At 36.7% G+C, this 18,269-nt stretch overlaps 1 protein-coding gene across 1 annotated transcript; it reads left to right on the forward strand.

Annotated features, from left to right (window-relative positions):
• Positions 1 to 9,320: 9,320 nt before the first annotated feature.
• LOC116267332 (peptidyl-prolyl cis-trans isomerase CYP18-2) lies at positions 9,321 to 16,344 on the forward strand. Its single transcript, XM_031649018.2, has 6 exons — positions 9,321 to 9,469; positions 9,628 to 9,723; positions 9,831 to 9,892; positions 9,993 to 10,126; positions 13,526 to 13,610; positions 16,094 to 16,344. The coding sequence occupies exons 1-6, from the start codon at positions 9,401 to 9,403 to the stop codon at positions 16,137 to 16,139; spliced, it is 492 nt and encodes a 163-aa protein (XP_031504878.1). The 5' UTR covers positions 9,321 to 9,400; the 3' UTR covers positions 16,140 to 16,344.
• The last annotated feature ends 1,925 nt before the right edge of the window (positions 16,345 to 18,269 follow it).

Here is an 18,269-nt window from a genome sequence, read left to right on the forward strand (position 1 = left end):
TGACAATAAATGATCACAAATGACTTAATGAGACCAATCAAGTGGGAAACTTTCCAGAACATGCAATTTGACACCCAAGCAACTAGCCATGGGAGGGAGAGTGATGTCGCTGGCCATGAACCCTATGTTGGAAACCTCTCCATTTATCTCCCAAGATCTTTTTGTTGCTTAGTGATGATGTATATATGTCATGCATTCTATCCAAAAGTGCCACAGCCACTAGCGGAGCGAGAAATTTTTTTTGGTGGGGTCACTCATATTCAATACCTTTAATTTCTTTGGGGCACTTATATGTGCAACAATCAAATATATCAAAACATTAACATATATATTAAACCAAATTTGTGAGGCTGGTGTAGGCAACCCAGTTGCCGACACCAGCCACCATGTGGCTCCGCCACTAGCCACAGCAATAGCATACTCTACAACAGCCTTTTTCAACGTGTATGAACAAAAATGAGCGTCAATTGATGGCACTTAGGAGGCATTTGGCAACAAGAACACTGACGACAATATTTTTCCATGAGTTTGTCCCCAACACTGGGGCAATAAGCTGTTAATCCAAAGTGATCATGAAAACCTTTTATTGAAGGGACTATTTGTAGGAAATAAATGACAGACAAAATTCACGTTATCAACCTGTAGCTTAGCTCATCTATTAGAACAGTAGCTTGAGATGCCCATAAGACACTCTTGAACTATTTTATGTTCAAAAACATTTTCTCGTACTTATAAGGAAGGTTTATGGAATCTTGTGCAGGTAACATTAGTTACACATTCACACCCTTAAAACTATTTTTATTGCTACATCAAGTCTTATTATTGGCTCACTGTTTGTGTCAAAATTTCCAGATCATCAACTATGTTCTCTTTTAATATTATACCTTTGGTGGAAAATTGAAAAATAGGTATTATAGAGCTAAACCGTGTAGAAACTGGTGGTCTGATTTTAGAGGCATACAAGATGTTTAATTGACCTGACTACATTTCACCGGAGCAAAGGCAGGCCCTTATGGAACACTTAGATACTAAAGCATCACAAATACAGCTTCAAACCTGTCAACTATTTCTTGACAAAATAAAATGTATTTACTCCATATCTATTGTTGCAAATTATATGCATTGAGTATACAAAATACTGAGAATCATTCTAAAGAAGCACAAACTTATCACACAATCCAAAAGTTTTACGGGGTTTAGAGATCAAACTATAAGTTGAAAACACTTGTCTCATATTATTTTCTCTTAATCATATTACGCTGGCAGATCGTAAGATGTTCTATGTGCTTTTTGTCAATTAGGTCCTATAACAAGTGACCTCGAGCCTTCTGGAGTTCTGGGTACAAACACGTACGTCGCACGATATGTTGTACCATAATGCAAAGATAAAAGCAATGATTGTAAGAGCACTTTCAATTTCTCTTTTGATTGTAATATGCATGTTTCATATGGTATATTTTTTTTAATATCATCTTGGAAAGTCGATGCCGTTAATGGTGGTTAAGGGGAAAGAGTGGCATCTCAATGAAACCTTTTCTGCTCTCATGTTTCAGTTTTCAGCTTTTCCTTTTGAGAAGGAAGACCAATGCGGCAACGTGCCGACCCCCGCCCGCCTCGCCATCTGGTGGGGGTCGTCGCTGTTACCCCTTTCCGCCGACGTTCATTTTTCTTTTCCATTTTCTTGTTTTTCTAAAAGATAATTATAATTCAAATGGACAAATGTGTTTCATATTTTTTTAAACAAGCAGTTGTATGTGAACTTCTCAAGAAAAAAAAAAAAAAACTGGTGCCTGTTTGATGTTTTTGAAAAGTTAAGTGCCCATTTGCTATTGACTCTTTCGTAGAGCAGTTATTTAGAACCGAGACAACTTGAGTGCATTATGGATAAGGTATCTGTTCTTCATGTGTTCTATTTTCAAACTTAGTTTGTTAATTTGCTTGTTGCATCAATCACCAAATTTGGAAGAAAACCAAGCACTATCTCAAGCATATGCTTTTTCTGTTGTGAGATTCCAAGCAATGGGGAATCGAAGAGAAGGTCCTCAGATAACCAGAACAAACATAATCCAGGTACTCGGTTAAAAAGGCATAATCATTTGCAGTCTCACACTTCATCATCTCAATTAAGAAGTTATTGTAATGCACATTGCTCCAAAACTTTAGAAAGGCAAGGGGAACTGTGAAGATGGTAAGGAGAGGACTATATGGAGTCCAGTCCTGTAATGCCGAGAGCCTGGGAACGGCAGACCAGTGGTGGAGCCAGGATTTTTTAGCGGTGCTGCACTTTGAGTCGTCAACTGGGTGAGGCCCCATTAAAAAGTGTCTTCAGCAGGACTTGGACCTGCATTACTTTGTTGCAGCATGACAATGGACTACTACATCACGCAGGGAGAGATCACTAGCAGGTTTTCTAGCACTTGCTGAAGCATGTTGAATAGTAGAGGTTTCTTCTACTGCATTAATGGGTGGAATTGCAAAGCCAAGAAATCTTGAATATGGGTAAGCATAGGAATGTTAATATACCCGATTTGGATCAGATCTCTCTGATCAAACGATTCCACAAAACATCGGATATGAAAAAAGAAAATTTGATATCTAATTAAGAAATGATATCGGATTTGAATTTGACAAATGGCATCGGATCAGATTTTAATTCAGATATACATATAAATATCCAATCAAAGTCAGATTCAGATTCGAATAAGATCTAGTTTCAAATAAATATTCTATGTCCAATGCTCTTATATTTTGAGAATTAGCCAGAATCTGTTTAGAAATTCAGATTCAGATTCAAATTTGAATGTGAAAATCGGCTTCATATTTTTTCAGAATTAGGTATGACTTTTTTTGTATTTAAATCCGAATTTGAATATGAATATGTGAATATCTAAAAAAGCAGACATGGTCAAGGGCAGATCCAATTAGACTTTGATTTGTTGACATCCCTAAGTAGGCAAGTACCAATCAAATCTGAAATATTATTAGCATAACGTGTGGGAAAATGGAGGGGAGAGGGTTAAACAAAGATTATGCAACAACTATGCCTCTCAACAAATGTTCTTAACAAAGCTCTCAGGATCAACTGCTGAAAATATACTCACCCTAATCACATAAGCAAGTAAATGTCCACATTCCAATAGGTAGTTTGTCAGGATATGAACAAGCACCCAAGCATGGATATTTGAATTTTGAAGAAGATGGACTAGTCCACAAGAGTTGATGTCACAAACGAGCTCATTATTAGCTTTTAAGTGTGTATCATTGTCAGCTTTGCAAGAAAACCTTGTTTACATGCAAAATTTTTTAGGAAACTTTGTGTGCAACCTTCATATAATTGGCTTCCCTCCATTGCATGAAAAAGAGATAGGACCCATCTTATCAGTGTGAGGATCGGTCATTCCTAACATCTTAACCAAGGGTAATCGATCCAAGCCCACTACTATCTTTAATGCTTAAACACCTAAAAGTTATGTTTCAACCTAATGAAGCAAAATGTGAATTGGAATGCACATGAGCCTAAAATTTTGGGAAATGGATTGCTTTTGAAAATTAAGAGGCACCCTCAAGGATGTGTTATAGAGAAGACCAAAATACCTTTTTCATCATCGGACCGTGACATTGAACCTACATCGACATGATGCACACAATTTAATCTTCAAAAAATAATTGAGAAATCAAATAATAAATTGAAGACCAAATTGAAATATATTTTGGAGTCAATCTTGAAACTGAATTTGGTAGAAGACTTGAATAGATATTTTGAAATCGTGATGTAACTTTGAAACTATGCCCTGGAAGTTGCCAAGGCTTTCGACCATCCATACGTCACAACTAATGGACAGCAGTGTGTGTTACGACAAGCACATTTTGGTTCTAAGAGGATAGTGCATGTGTATGATAGCATTTGTGTTAACCAAATACATTAAAAAATTAGAAGGGTGTGTATAGATATATGACTACCAGTTTAGCCATGTTGTCATGGAAAACAAGTTATATCCAATGCAATTGTATACTAATACAAGAAAAATAAAGAAATCTAACTATAGTCATGTGAGCATCCAAAAAAACACAAAGCAAACATGAAAAAACATGAAATTTATGCAACCTGAAGTGAGTCCAATAGCATTGAAGTGTCAGGGAACTGACCTTGTATATTATGCAACACATTCCTTCCAATGCATGCAAACCTGGCACATAGGAACTAGCCTAATTGTTGCATCCATGTGACTAGTCCAATGACCTATGGGGGGCATGGAGCTACTCGAATTGACAGCACATCAAAACGACCACCGGAACTCAAACTATGGTGCAACTAAGCGGACCAAGACTCTAACTTGGGTAGAAGATGGGGCTGCCAAAAACATAACACTAGTTAAAAATTTGGACATGGTAAACAACCTAAACGGGTTCTCATTAATGCAAAATTTGGATCATGTTTTCTAGACACATTAACTGAACGTAAAGAAGTGATAAGTTCAAAAAATATGTCAAGACAAGGAAGAAAATGATGCAACAATCAAGTGCAAAATTCTAGTCGAGCAACAAACAGAACAAAACTTTGTAGAAAACTGCATGTGTTCCTTGGAAGTGAGGAATGGCCTAATCACATCAAATTGACATGAAATCACTCAAATGACATCCAAGCCCATCTAGTTATTACCTTGAATTGACGAAGTAGAAAAAAGAAGGCAGAAATTTAACCTAAGATGTAGCCAAATTCATTCTAGAAAACTACGTTCTGTAGTGCGTAGAAACACACTTATGTTTTGGCAGGCAAATTTGGGCAAGTGAAAGAGGAGCCGAACAGACTCAGTTTGGACTGGAAATTGGTGGGTTGGTTACTGCCATGTAGATGAGAAAAACACACTTTCAGCTTCTCAAAGCCACACCTTAGCTGAGGCTTATGATATCTGAAAATCAGGGGTTTGATATAACCATGACAACTGAGTACAAAAAATAGAAAAATATGATAATATGGTCAATTTAGAATGACAAATTAAATACCCTGACAGACATACATGTGGCTGAAACTTAACGTAGAGACTTTTGGTATGTGGCCACGTGATTCTACATTGTCATTTAGTAAAACCATGCACAACCTTGGAGTGAAAGAATTCAAAAGTCAAAGATTTATACAATCATGAAGACCACAAAGTGAAACGTGATAGAAAATAAGCAACTGGGAAGCTAAATGGGAGAATAAGTCAAATTTGAATCAGATGGAACTTGGTGGGACAACACTAGAGTCCCTAACAAAATCAACTCCAAGACTTGGATCAATTGTGAGACTAGGAAATTTTGACGAAACTGAGCTAAAACGAGCTGCTGACATAAGTACGAATAAAGTGATCGAGTAACTGAAACATATGAGATTAGTGAATTTGTAAAATTGAAATTGCACTTCATCATGAATGTTTTAATTGAAAGTAAGCTAAATGAAGTTAAACCCACTCACAAATGAGGTACTTACCAGCTTGGCAGGACCTGACATAACAGAACTGAGATGAACTTGAGCTCGGACATAAAAAATGGAATGACTAACATTGAGGAGTGACCTCCATATGCTTTGGAATCCAATTGGATTAAATTCATGACAACTTAATTAGAATTGAGCTAGGACTAACCTGCACTCAACCTGACTACCTGACTGAGGAAAAATTATGCTAAAACTGCTAAAAGGGGTGATATAGTGGTCTGTCTTACAAAGTCTAAACTCAGTAGAACTAAAGTTTAACTATTATGTTTCCTAAGTTGTTAAAGTTAAGTTGTATGGATTATGAAGGACTGGTCCTAAACTCGGTTAGGTTGAGGATGAAATACGAACCCAAAAACTTGATATTTTTTAGCAAAGTGGGGCCCACTAAGCTCAATTGAGCTGCTTTAGGACAAAACCGGAAAAGAAAAACCATAGTAAGCCAAAAATGAAGGTCTTGAGACCTAATTTTAGGTTAAAAATGGGTGTTGGAATAGGTCAGTTTAGTCAAATTGGCTCGGTCTTATGGTGTTTCTAGGGTTCAAGGGTAAAATGATATAATGATTAGATGATCCTAATGAATTAGAGTTTTTCTAGTATATTGGAGCTAAAGGTGGAATGGGCTGTCCTGAGGATGCCCTTGGGTGTGGATGTGCCCACTAGAGGCAAAAATCATAATTTGGAAGGGTGAAGTTTTTGCGATGTTTACAAATGTTCCTCTTTGGCCCATTGAGGCTGGGCCTGGTGTTGAAGATAAACGCTCCAAATTTTCCATGTTGTAAGAAAACTTTTTTTGAAAGCCAAGTTTTGAAAATGCCAGTTCAAGACCTCATTCTTTGGAACAAATGAAGGGCAAGGGAATTTCTTCCTCTTTGCCATGAGAAGGTGATTAATTTGGACAAAATAGATTATTGGATTTTGGGTAAATTGAAGCATGGAAGTTTCTTTTGCTTCTTCAAATCATAGACATGTCACGATTTGCAAACTTCTTATTGCAAGGTGGGTTTGGATAGAATTGTGAAGTCATAGGCAAACAAAATCATGCAATTTCAATTGGAAAATCTTTTCAAAAATGCCTCAATTTTGAATGAACTAGTGTTTTTGAAATGCTAATGATTGGTATATGTCGATAGACTCAATCCTAAATATAGATCTAATATTAAAGAATGGGTTGTAAATAATTGGCTGATGATAGAATAGGTTTAGGTTTAACCTTTATCCTTAATGTCAGTCTCTCTTGAGATAGAGGGGAGGGAAGGCTTGAAGGGCTCATGGGCTCATCTATTACGTAACATACTAGGTTTTGGTAATAAAAGAGAAACATCTTTCATGACCAAAGGGGGATGTGCCAATTCCTCTTATGCCTAGGAAGCCAGGAAATAAAACAAGTCATGTCATGTTTTTGTTTTGACATAAATCCTCAATTAATTCATAAAATTAGAGTACTGGTGCAATGCAAATGTCAAAACCTTCACCTACTCTTAGTATCCTATGAGCATCAGGATTGACCTTCCATCAATGCTACCAATTCTTCAGAAGGGATTTCTTTTCATTTCCAAAACATGAACATAAATAAATAATCATAACAGAAAAAATCATTAGAAAAATAGATATTATATTTATAATTGCACATCTGCATAAGATTATGTCATTCCAATTCTTACAAATTTAGCTTCATGTCTTTTATCGCTTGGTAGGAACTAGGATATATATATATATATATATATATATATATATATATATATATATATATTTTCTTTGCCTCTTTCTTGCTTTTTATTTGCTTTTGATCCTTCTGTTTTTTGTTTTCTTTCTTTCCAGACCAACCTTCAACTTTGAGGAAAATACCTCACTGTCTTAATATATATATATATATATATATATATATATACATATATATATATACATATATATATATATTTATATTTATATTTATATTTATATATATATTTTCTTTGCCTCTTTCTTGCTTTTTATTTGCTTTTGATTCTTCTGTTTTTTGTTTTCTTTCTTTCCAGACCAACCTTCAACTTTGAGGAAAATACCTCACTGTCTTAAACGCTACTACAAAGCTCGATCGTCTTAACAGTTATGTGTAGCTTTCAATGTGTAATGTTATGTCGTATTGGATTTTATACTTGAAAACAGTTTAAACGAAACTCAGGTGATTCCAATTTGAGTAACCGATCTAGTGAGTCAGCCGAATTGTCCAAGTTTTGGTGCTGACTCGCTTGGGTGCTGACTCGTGGGCCAATGAGAGGATGTTCCCAAGTCAACTCGAGCGATTTCTCAGTTGACTTGCCAAGTTGGCCAAGAATGCTCTACCTTAAGGTTGAGTCTTCTACATGATTGGTTGACTTGAGTTCCCTAGATGTCAAGACCTCCGCTGGTTAGTAGATTCACAAATGGCTAGAGGTGGTTACTTCTCTTTCCCCATAGAAGCCTAGGAATAATCGATCCTATGCAATGAATTTTTGCAAAATCATTGAGTAAAGGATGCTAACAATTTTAAAACATGGCTTCATGGGTTTGGACTCTCCAAAACCCCTATAAGGTTGCCTACCAAAATCGGTCGGACCTGTGTCATTGTCACACGAGGACTTATAACGATTTTGTAAGAAGGTTACGTCACAAAGAATGAGTTCTTCTTGAACTGTCTCTTAACATAGAGTCTTGTGGTGGGGGTACTACAAGGAAAAGCAAACTCCCTTCAATTTTTCCAGTTGTTGGGTTTCCTTAGAGGTTGTTGGATACTTGATTGGTAGAATGAAAAGATTACTCCTATAGTGGACTCTTTTAGCCTACTAGGAGGACTCTTTGGACATTGATTGGATTTGGATTGAGAGGGTTACTTCCATGACTTGACTCTTCTAGCAAAGCAAAGACCACTTTCTAGGCTGATTGTTGACTCGATTCTCCTAGCCAACTAGAGGACCACTGTAATTTTGGAAATGTCGTAGAGATTTGTTTTAAAAGTCCTAGCCTATCGGCCGGGTTTGAATTGTTGAAAAATGAAATTTAGAAGGAAAGTTAATTTTCTCAAATCCTCCCTAGATATAGGGTTCCTCATGTTTGAATAGAAAATGATCGTTTGATGCAGAGAACCAATCACGGTAAATAAATGAGTGACTAATACCGGAGACTAATCTCCACGTGGGTGGAAAATTTGTGGATCTTAAATCCATGTATTCTCCTGCAAACCTCAACCTAGGAGGTTCATGGAAGGAGGTTTGACTTCAAATCCATGGATCTAAGCTTCTCTAGCTTCTGTAGGACCTCGAGTCATCAAGGAGGATTTGAGATCATCTGAATATCTGATACCGACAACCAGCTAGTATCAATACTTCATCAATTTGTCTCAACATTCAGTGTGTTCACTCGTGTCTAGAGTCGTGCAGTCTTTTGCTTTATTGTATATTTCATTTACTTATGTTAAGTCTTTACTTATGTTTATTCACTTGTAAGGGAGTATCATCTCATCGGTCTAAGTATCATGTTTGAGAATTTTATGTTTTGGGTAGTCGGTATTGGAATCCTTATAAGCTGTTTCGACCATAAAGTTGAGATTATCCTACTTTTCTTACCTCTTTTATAATGTATTAGTTTTTTAAGAAAATATATTGCCAACTTTCTTTATTCACAATGTCTTTTGTTTATAAACTTTTTTTTTCCAAAACGCTTTTTACCTTTCCATGGATTGAAGGCTGGCGGTGATTAACTTATTGCCGTGAGGCAGCCCGCGATAGAGTGTGCCAGGATTGCGCACGACTGGTTTGAGAGTAATGGTACCTCATTGTATATTATCAAATGCTTGTTGGATATCTTATAACCTTGTTTTATAGAAAACATGGTTTTACGACCAAGGCAGGAAGAGCGCATAAAAGGGAGAGAGCGGGGGTTTCTGAAAGTGGAGGGGAGAGTGAAACGATGGCGTCGGATGATGGAGAAGCCCCACAGGTCGTTCTCGAGACCTCAATGGGCCCCATCACGGTGGAGGTAGGAACAACTCCCCCCCCCCTTCTGTCTGTCTTTCTCGCTTGGCTGATTTTATTCCAGTGACTTTCAAGAAATTGCGTATCTTGAAAAAAGTAGTGAAAGATGAAAAGAATGACCAACGATGATGATGCTAAATGATGGTAGTGGTGAAACTGCAGATGTATCACAAGCACGCGCCCAAGACTTGCAGGAATTTCATGGAGCTCTCCAGGCGGGGCTACTACAACAACGTCAAGTTCCATCGCGTCATCAAGGCACTTCTTCTTCTTCTTCTTCCTTTCTCTCTCTCTCTCTCTCTCTCTTATGCCATGACCTAGTTTCGTTGGCGAATGATCTTGTTTTAATGGTGGTGGTGGTTCAGAACTTCGTGGTCCAAGGTGGGGATCCGACGGGCACCGGGCGTGGTGGGGAATCAATTTACGGGTGAGACTCTCTCTCCCCTTCCTTCCTCCCTTCTGCATTTTCTCTCTTTCTTTCTCTTATTTTCTTTTGTTTCGCTTTCTCCTTTTTCCTTTTGTGGAAGTTCAAAGTTTGAAGACGAGATACGCAGCGAGCTTAAGCACACAGGAGCGGGGATCTTGTCGATGGCGAACGCTGGTCCCAATACCAACGGGAGTCAGTTTTTCATAACTCTCGCGCCCGTCCCTTGGTTGGACGGTAACACCTTCTTCCTGCTCTTTTCTGGTCGCTCATATTTCTTACTCAGATATTTGTTCTCTTTAACACCATACTCCGCAAATCTTGCCGCTGTGGTTAAGGAGATTCCTACTAGCTATTTGGAAAGAATTATAAACAATGGCTAGAGAAAGCGGAGGGGCCCTAGCCCCCATCAATGGCTACTAATTCCAGTTACCAACTCGCGTACCAGTCCATCAGCTTATTTGCAAATTTGGCACTGTTAATGGCGACCCAATTTTTTTCCCATTCCTACCATACATATGTTTAGTATGAATGTTCCCCATTCTATTGAGTTTAGTCTTCTCTAGTCTCTACTGCAACCATAAGATTCGAGTTTTTTCTAAGGTAGATTGGACAGATTATGTTAAAAAGTAATTGACATGGCCACCTTCGTTTTCTATTAGAACAAATGGATTTGATATGCCTAGGTGCTTTGCAAAAATGACAAATGATTATTCCTGCTCTCATCCTTGATTTTAAGACTTGCTGAAACGAGCTTGTAAATTTATCATATTGCTCCCTAGTACAGACATAGCAAAAAAACTTCTTCATCTTCATAGCTGACATTCTTAGATCACGACATGGCTAGACCATTATCATCACACTTCACTGGGACCTTATACCCTCCCCACTTAACTTTGTAATGTCTTCAGGAGGATGGGGAGTGAGAGAAGATAGCAAAATATGCCTGGTTTGCTCGGGTTTGTACGATTGTATCTAAGCTCTTTCAAGAAATTGAAAGAATGCCCTTTCTCTGATTTCCTTCATCACATCCATGGTGTCATCATTCTATTTAGGCTCTAAACGTGCCAGTTCATCCTATATCAACAATAACTCATTAAAGTATTCTGTTATTGTCACCTCTCATTGTTGAAGGCTTGAGATTTTATTTGAAAATAAAATTTTTGAGCTATATCTCATTAACAGTGGATGCTCTTGAGATATTCCCATGCTCGAGGGGCCCCTCTTTAACTTTAATATGTTGGCATTTATTTTTATTTCTATGGCGGAGAAGAACCATGAGAGGATTTTCAAAATTTTCATATCCCACTCTGCATGTTTCTTCTTCAAGAGAGTACTCCTTTTTGGCTTCCTTAAGAATCTCGAGTTAACGATTTATAACATTGATGGGTTTCTGCCTGGGTTTTAAAATAGTTCCTTTAATATAGATCAAAGCCCTTTGCGTGTGATGTGTATGTCCATATATCAGGCCCAATTTTGATAATCTGAGCCATGTAAATTGAAGCCAAGGGAGAAATGAGACTCTTTTATCCGTCATAGATGATATGCAAAAAGAATGAAGCTTCAATAAATAGTATTTTTCATCAACAAGAGGAAAATTTGAATGAGCATTTTGCTTGAGGAGTCCAAACGACCTTCACAAGCTTGATCGGCCTCCTTTTAGTGCCAAGTGCTGGTATCACGTAAAAATCCAATGAAATGGCCCTCAACAAGCCACATCACAGTTATTAGTTCCAGACACTCTAGATCCAAAAGGCTTTTCTTAAAATGCACAGAAACACCCTACTAAAAACAATTACTTTGTTAATCACCAAATAATGCTTAGAAAACGTACCATAGGCAACAAGATGGAGCAATTCCACCTTCATGTACACAAAAGGGGAGCTGTAGCTATTAGACCAGTTTCAACTGCCAGAAATCTAGCCGTTGGGGCTGGTCAAGGTCTATTTTTATTAGAAATAATGACATAAAATAAAATGTAAAAATAAATAAAAATATATACGAAAAAGAAAAAGCAAATATGGTACATATATTATATATTTACATGTATATATCATTGTCAAAAATATCGTTCTCAGGTTTTAAACAGTGAGTTCTTTTCTTGGTTTTCTTTTGGCAAAGTTAATTTTTCTTAAAAAAATAAATAAATCCTAAAAATTAGATTAAAATAAAATAAATAAGAAACTAATGAGAAAACATAGAAAACTAAGTTAACTAACTAAATAAATGATAAAAACGATGTTTTTTGGTAATCATAGAAATGAAGATAAATAATTTAACTTTTAAAGTTTCAATCAAAAATAGCATTGGTGCTGTGTAATACCTCTTCTGCTAGATGTTCTTTGCTTAGGGGCTGTGGAATCCCTTTTCACTTGTTGTTGCTGTGTTCCAGCAAGGGCTGCCGCCTGCAGCCCTTTTCCCTCTAGCTGTGTTGCCAATGACATTTCTGATTGTTTGTCATGGACAATTTTGTTTGTTTCTTCCTGTTACCAAAGGGAAGTCTGTCCTTGACATCATAAATGCATCGGTGCCATTTGTTTTAATCCTATTGAGATTTGGAATGAGGAAATGAACGATACCGGTTGCAAATTAAAATTGACAGGCTTTTACCTGAGTAGTTCTCAAGAAAAAGAAGATCATATCTACAGAAAAAGTTGAAAACAATAGTTCTGCGAAGAGAGTAAAAAGTTTGGCTTTGTAGTGAAGCTTCTCTCAAAAGGAGAATCCCTTCAAAACTAAAGCAGAATCTTAGTTGTGAGGGTTATCCCACTTCCCATGTCATCAAACTAATAAACATGTTTCAAGTAAATTTGTTTCTTAGTCATCACACACGCAGCAAAATGAGAATGAAGCAAAATTTCCAATTCTCTATTTCCTGGAAACTTGTTTCCAGAATCTTATTTCTCATTCCAGTTTTTTCAATCCATCAGACGGCCACTTAATGAAAAATGCGTCTTTTGCCAGTTTTTTTTCATTTTAATCTTCTTAACATAAATGTCGGGTCTTTTTCGAAAAGGCACGATACTTGTGATGATGATATATATATTTATAAAATAAGTCAGCCAAAATAAATGTGTTAAAAACAAGAAACATAAGTCAGCCGAAAAAACATCGGTTTTTGAGAAAATTTTGTTTCTTTCCCCTTTTTTTCACTTTGTTTTAGTGCCAAACTACTTGTTCCTTTTTCCAATTTTTATTCTTATCTACTTATTTTTTGGTGTTGTCTCATTAGGTTCTCTTTTATTTTATTTTCCCCTAATTTTAAAGATTTTAAAAAATTTAAAAATTTATCATATTTTTCCATTTTTTTCAAGTTTGCTGTATTATACCTAAGGTAAATATTGCCACTTAAAACACAAATACGATATTTGTGACTATATACACACACACACACACACACACACACACACACACATACACACACACACACACACACACACACACGTTGTAAATATCATTTTTGAGTTCCCAAGCTTTTTTGAGAAAAAGAGATCTCCCACGCAAATAAAAAAACAAGGATAATGTATATCTATATAGATATATGTATATTATATTAATCACCTGCATCAGCATCTGTTCTGACATAACTGACAATGATTATTCTTCTTTGTTAGTCATGAAACTATCTTTCTGCAGGAAAACATACAATCTTTGGAAGGGTTTGTAAAGGGATGGAAATTGTCAAACGGCTTGGAAGTGTTCAGACTGATAAAAATGATAGGTATACAACTACCTTTCACTGGACCTGTTTTGTCTTTTCGAGATAAATGTCAGTAAGTAATTTTGTGTTTGAATATGTTTCATTTGCTGCATTCAACAAAGCTTGGTACATCTGAAGCTTAGCTAACCTTGTCTAAGGCCATTTTTTAAGCATATAATCTGCCAAGTTTTGATTATTATTATTTAATGTTCATAAAGCAATCCATGTACTGGACATGCAAAAGTTTAAATCTTTTGCATGAAATAAAATATGAACGGGGTGTCTCTTCCGTCAATCTATGTAGTCATGCTCCTGGAATACCACTGGATGCACATGAAAAGAGGGTTTCTGGCATTTTTAGTTCTTCTTATTAGAATCTTCTTCAGTAGGGGCTATTTGCTGACGGATATGGACATGGTATGGCAGTACCATCATGAACTTCTTAAAGTACATAAAAACAGCAAGAATAAGGCAAGAGTGAGCGTGAGAAATATTTGAACAGCTATCCTCTTCCTAGCTATACTCCTATTTACTACCATAATAACATTCTACAATTTGGATGATCATGAGATAATGCAATATTGGAGTTGTCACATGGAATATCTTTATACACAAACTAATAGCTAATGTGCCCAGTGGATGTAGGGCAAGCTAATATGTTATAAGAGCAGAATATAATATATTGATCTTTGTACTTGAGATCAAGATAATATCAATTCTCCAGGCTTTGTCCATATTGGATGTAGGGCAATCTAATGTCATAAGAATGCAATATAATATATTGATCTATGTACTTAAGGTAAAGATAATAACAGTCAATCCTCTAGGTATATCCATATTGAAATTTCAGGGTTCTGGAAATGTGAGCAGCAGTTGTTATCACAAAGCTGAATTCACACTATCAGCAGTATGACCTTGCATTGAAAGGTAAGGAACCATGGGAACATTGCAATGTCATACCATATTTTGGTTTGCAAACTTTGGGGTGTCTTTAATAGTGACAATCCATCTGAGATGTTCAGTGACAGGAAGTTATTTGTTTAGGACAAGCAGTTGGACCTTCAGAGTGTTTGAGCTGGTGAGACTGCATGTCTGAGGCATAAGACTTTGTTTTGGTGAAACATTGACCACATCCCAATTTAAGAAAAAAGAATATTTGCAAAGTCCTGTAACAGGTTGAAGATTAAACCTTGTGAAGATGGAATAGTTTTGTTACTTGGAGATTGTAATATCACTGAGCAAAGTGGCATTGTATAACCTGATGAAAATAATCAACATTTAGCTTTATTAAACATAATGATCAGCAAAAATTAAATAGCTTTATGCATGAAAGGTCGATGTGTTAAGAAAGTAAAATCGATCAGTAATTCAGGAAGCACCAAAAAAAAAAAAACCACCATGCAAAGAAACAAAAACAACTAGTAGCTGCTAAAATTACTACAAGATGGTCTCTTAGTGGAGCCACCCATGAAATCTCTCAAACAGATTGTCAATCTCTAACTGGAAAAAACAGGGGAAAAAGTGGTCCTCCAATCACTGGTAAAAAGTATGGCACCTTCACCAGTAGGCCTTTTTGAATTGGGAAAAATTTGCAAGGAATTGTAAAGTTTATGTGCACTCACAGAAGAAAAGAAACAAGTTGGGCCGCAGGAGTGCACACTCATATGTGTGTGTGTGTGTGTGAGAATGTGTGAGAGAAAGGGAGACCTCCCTCGACTCTATCTCAAACACCATGCAGAAGAGTAGAACCTACAGGAGTTGATGAAGAAATGCTAGAACCCACAGGAGTTGATGAGGAGATGTGTCATCTCGCTCCCCCATGCCTGATCATTATTACTCCCCACGATTGACGAAGACAATGTTGTCCTGGGTGAATAAGTTATCTTTGTTTGATAAACTGTATGATGCTATCCAAGATATCTATTTTGTTGTTTGATTTGCATGGACAGGTTACTCCAAATCATCATTGCTTCAATGGTAAACGAAGGAATTCAATGGTAACAACAGGATGTCCTGAAATTTTTGGAGAAGGAACTTAGATCTTACTTTTTGAATGGCTTTTTGATATCTAATTAGATAGTTTCAAGTTTCAACTAGTAAATAGTGTATCTATTGCAAAACGACACCCGTGGCCACGAAACTAGTTTCAGATGCGTATCACATCGTTTTGCTTAATATTTACATTACTCAACATAACGTATTATACAACGTGCTACATTATGTAGAATACTGGTTCTAAATGATTGCATTTTCATACTTCAATGCTTTTTTTAATGTTTTTCAAAATCTGCCTCCATGGGCTTGATGATCTTGATCTTTAACATCAATGACTGCAATTGCATACCAGTATACAAAGTTATCCTCAAGCTTTGCCAATGTCTTTTTATCCATGCTTCTTTTTAAGTAAAGGCTTGTGGTTGCTGTAAAACCATCGCTTTTTCCAATTTCTTTGTTGTGTATATATTCTAATAGTAATTAATCAATATTATTGTTCTTCTATGCAGGCCGGTTCACGATGTCAAAATATTGAGAACAACTGTTGAAGACTGAAGTGAGATTTAGCAAGCTGCTACTTCCAGCTTTTGCCAAGTGCCTGTTTAAATAACTAAAGAAGTGTGTGTGAAGCCTGGTATTTTTTTTTTATTCTTCAAAGAAAGCATCTGAGTTTTGATAAGGAAATATTACACCTGTATCTGATAATGAAGAAGGAAATATTTAGTTATAAAATTACTAATATTTGGCTCTTGATTATTCACCTTCTGCTCTTTGCATTCCAGGCCAGTAGAAGTTGCTTCTATTTTTTCTGATCCGTGCTTTCTACTACTTGGTGCCTTGCCTCTCCAGCATCATGAAAACAAGAGTCTCTTTCGTTAATCCCATTTCCAAGGGAGAATAAGCTCTTCTCTGAAAGTACAAATAGGTAGATTGCCATCTATATCCATTAGTTTTTTGGGGACTCATCAAATATCTCATCCTAATTTGCTGGACAGATGAGCGCTTTGATGTGCCTCCTGCAGCTTACTCCAAACATCAGCTATCGCTTGAATCAAGGAAGTCAGCTGAAATGCATTTCTCTCCATCTTGATTAGATTGAAACCTCCTTGATAACCCATTGGCCACTACATTCTCTACCCCCTTTTTCTACTTTATCTCAATACCATATCTCAACAACTTTGTAACCCATTTCTGCTGGGTAGGAGTGAGGTTCTTTTGATCCATGCGGTGCATGAGGGATGAATAGAAACCTGAAATCTCTTTCCTATTAAATAACGTCTCCACTTTTGAATAGCTAAAACCATGATGATGAGATCCCTTTCCATGCAGATTACCTTTGAACCTTTCTCCCATTAACCTATTGAAGGTGGCGATAGAATGTTTCCCTTGACTCACAACAGCTTCACCAGCTCTCAGATGCATCAGTTTCAATGTGGAAAGGGCTACTAAGATTTGGAATACTCAAAATGGAGGCACTTGTAATGGCTAATTTGAGTTGTATGAAGGCATGCTTGCTTTCTTGACTCTAAGCATATTGATTTCTCTTGAACATCTTAGTGAGGGGGGCGGCTATGACTTTGACATACCTAACACACACTCGGTAATAACCTACCAACCCTAAAAAGGCCCTCAATCCCTTTATATCGTTTGATAGGTGCCATTCCAAAATTGTTGCGATCTCATCCACCTCCATGCATACTCTTCTACTTGAGATTGTATGCCCTAGGTACATCACTTGAGGTCTGCCTAGATGCACTTAGAAGCTTTTGCATGTAGTATACTTCCCCTTGACATTTCAAAAGCTCTTCTAAGCTGATCAACATGTTTTCTTATGCATGGACTATAAACTAAAATATCGTCAAAGAATGCTAAAATAAACATGCGTAAATGTGGTTGAAATATCTCAGTCGTCAGTGTTCCAAAGGTGACTGGCATTTGACAGGTCGAAGGTCATCACCCTAACTTTATAATGCCCTTCATGAGTCCGAAACACTGGTTTTAGGAATATCTTCTATTACCATTCCAATTTAATAGTAGCCACGCTCTGAGATCCAATTTACAGAAAACTGTGGCTCCCTCTAGTTCATCTATCAATTCCTCTATCACCAGAATGAGGTATATATTTTTCATAGTAATACCACTTAGACCACAATAATATACTCAAAATCTCCATTGGCCGTCTTTTTTCTTAACTAATAGAGCTGATGATGAATAGGGGCTTCTACTAGGTTGTATGACATGCTTTTGCGGCATTTGTGTAATCAGATGCTATACAAGTTTTCTTTTACCGTGGCTATACTTGTTGGGTATTGCTTTATCAAATACCTCAGCAAACTCAAAAATAGGGGGTTATAATTGTTTGATTTTGGAACACATCATCACTACTATGCATGCTATTATCCACCACATAAGCACTAACTGAAGTCCTCATGATCTGTAGTTGATCCTATTCACCAAGCATTCCATTTCTGCCTTGCTGGGCTCTTGCATTGATAGTTGACACCCTAATGGTTCTTTCTCACTTTTCTCCTTTAAATTTCATTTTCATTTCCATGACATATTCTATTCAACCAAACTGTTTCAGCCATTGAATTCCCAGCACTATATTGGCATCATCCCTTGCTATTGCGTATAATTTCATTGTAAACCATCGACCCTGAACCTCAACTATTTCTTCCGAGCATT

Source organism: Nymphaea colorata, chromosome 13 (assembly GCF_008831285.2).
Source record: "Nymphaea colorata isolate Beijing-Zhang1983 chromosome 13, ASM883128v2, whole genome shotgun sequence".
In the NCBI taxonomy this organism is placed as follows: Eukaryota; Viridiplantae; Streptophyta; class Magnoliopsida; order Nymphaeales; family Nymphaeaceae; genus Nymphaea; species Nymphaea colorata.

Excerpts from the sequence above, each read along its gene's own strand:
- LOC116267332 (XM_031649018.2), top strand. The coding sequence starts at position 9,401 with ATGGCGTCGGATGATGGAGAAGCCCCACAGGTCGTTCTCGAGACCTCA. Across the intron at positions 9,724-9,830 it reads AGTTCCATCGCGTCATCAAG|AACTTCGTGGTCCAAGGTGG; the intron begins GCACTTCTTCTT and ends GTGGTGGTTCAG. Across the intron at positions 10,127-13,525 it reads GCCCGTCCCTTGGTTGGACG|GAAAACATACAATCTTTGGA; the intron begins GTAACACCTTCT and ends ATCTTTCTGCAG.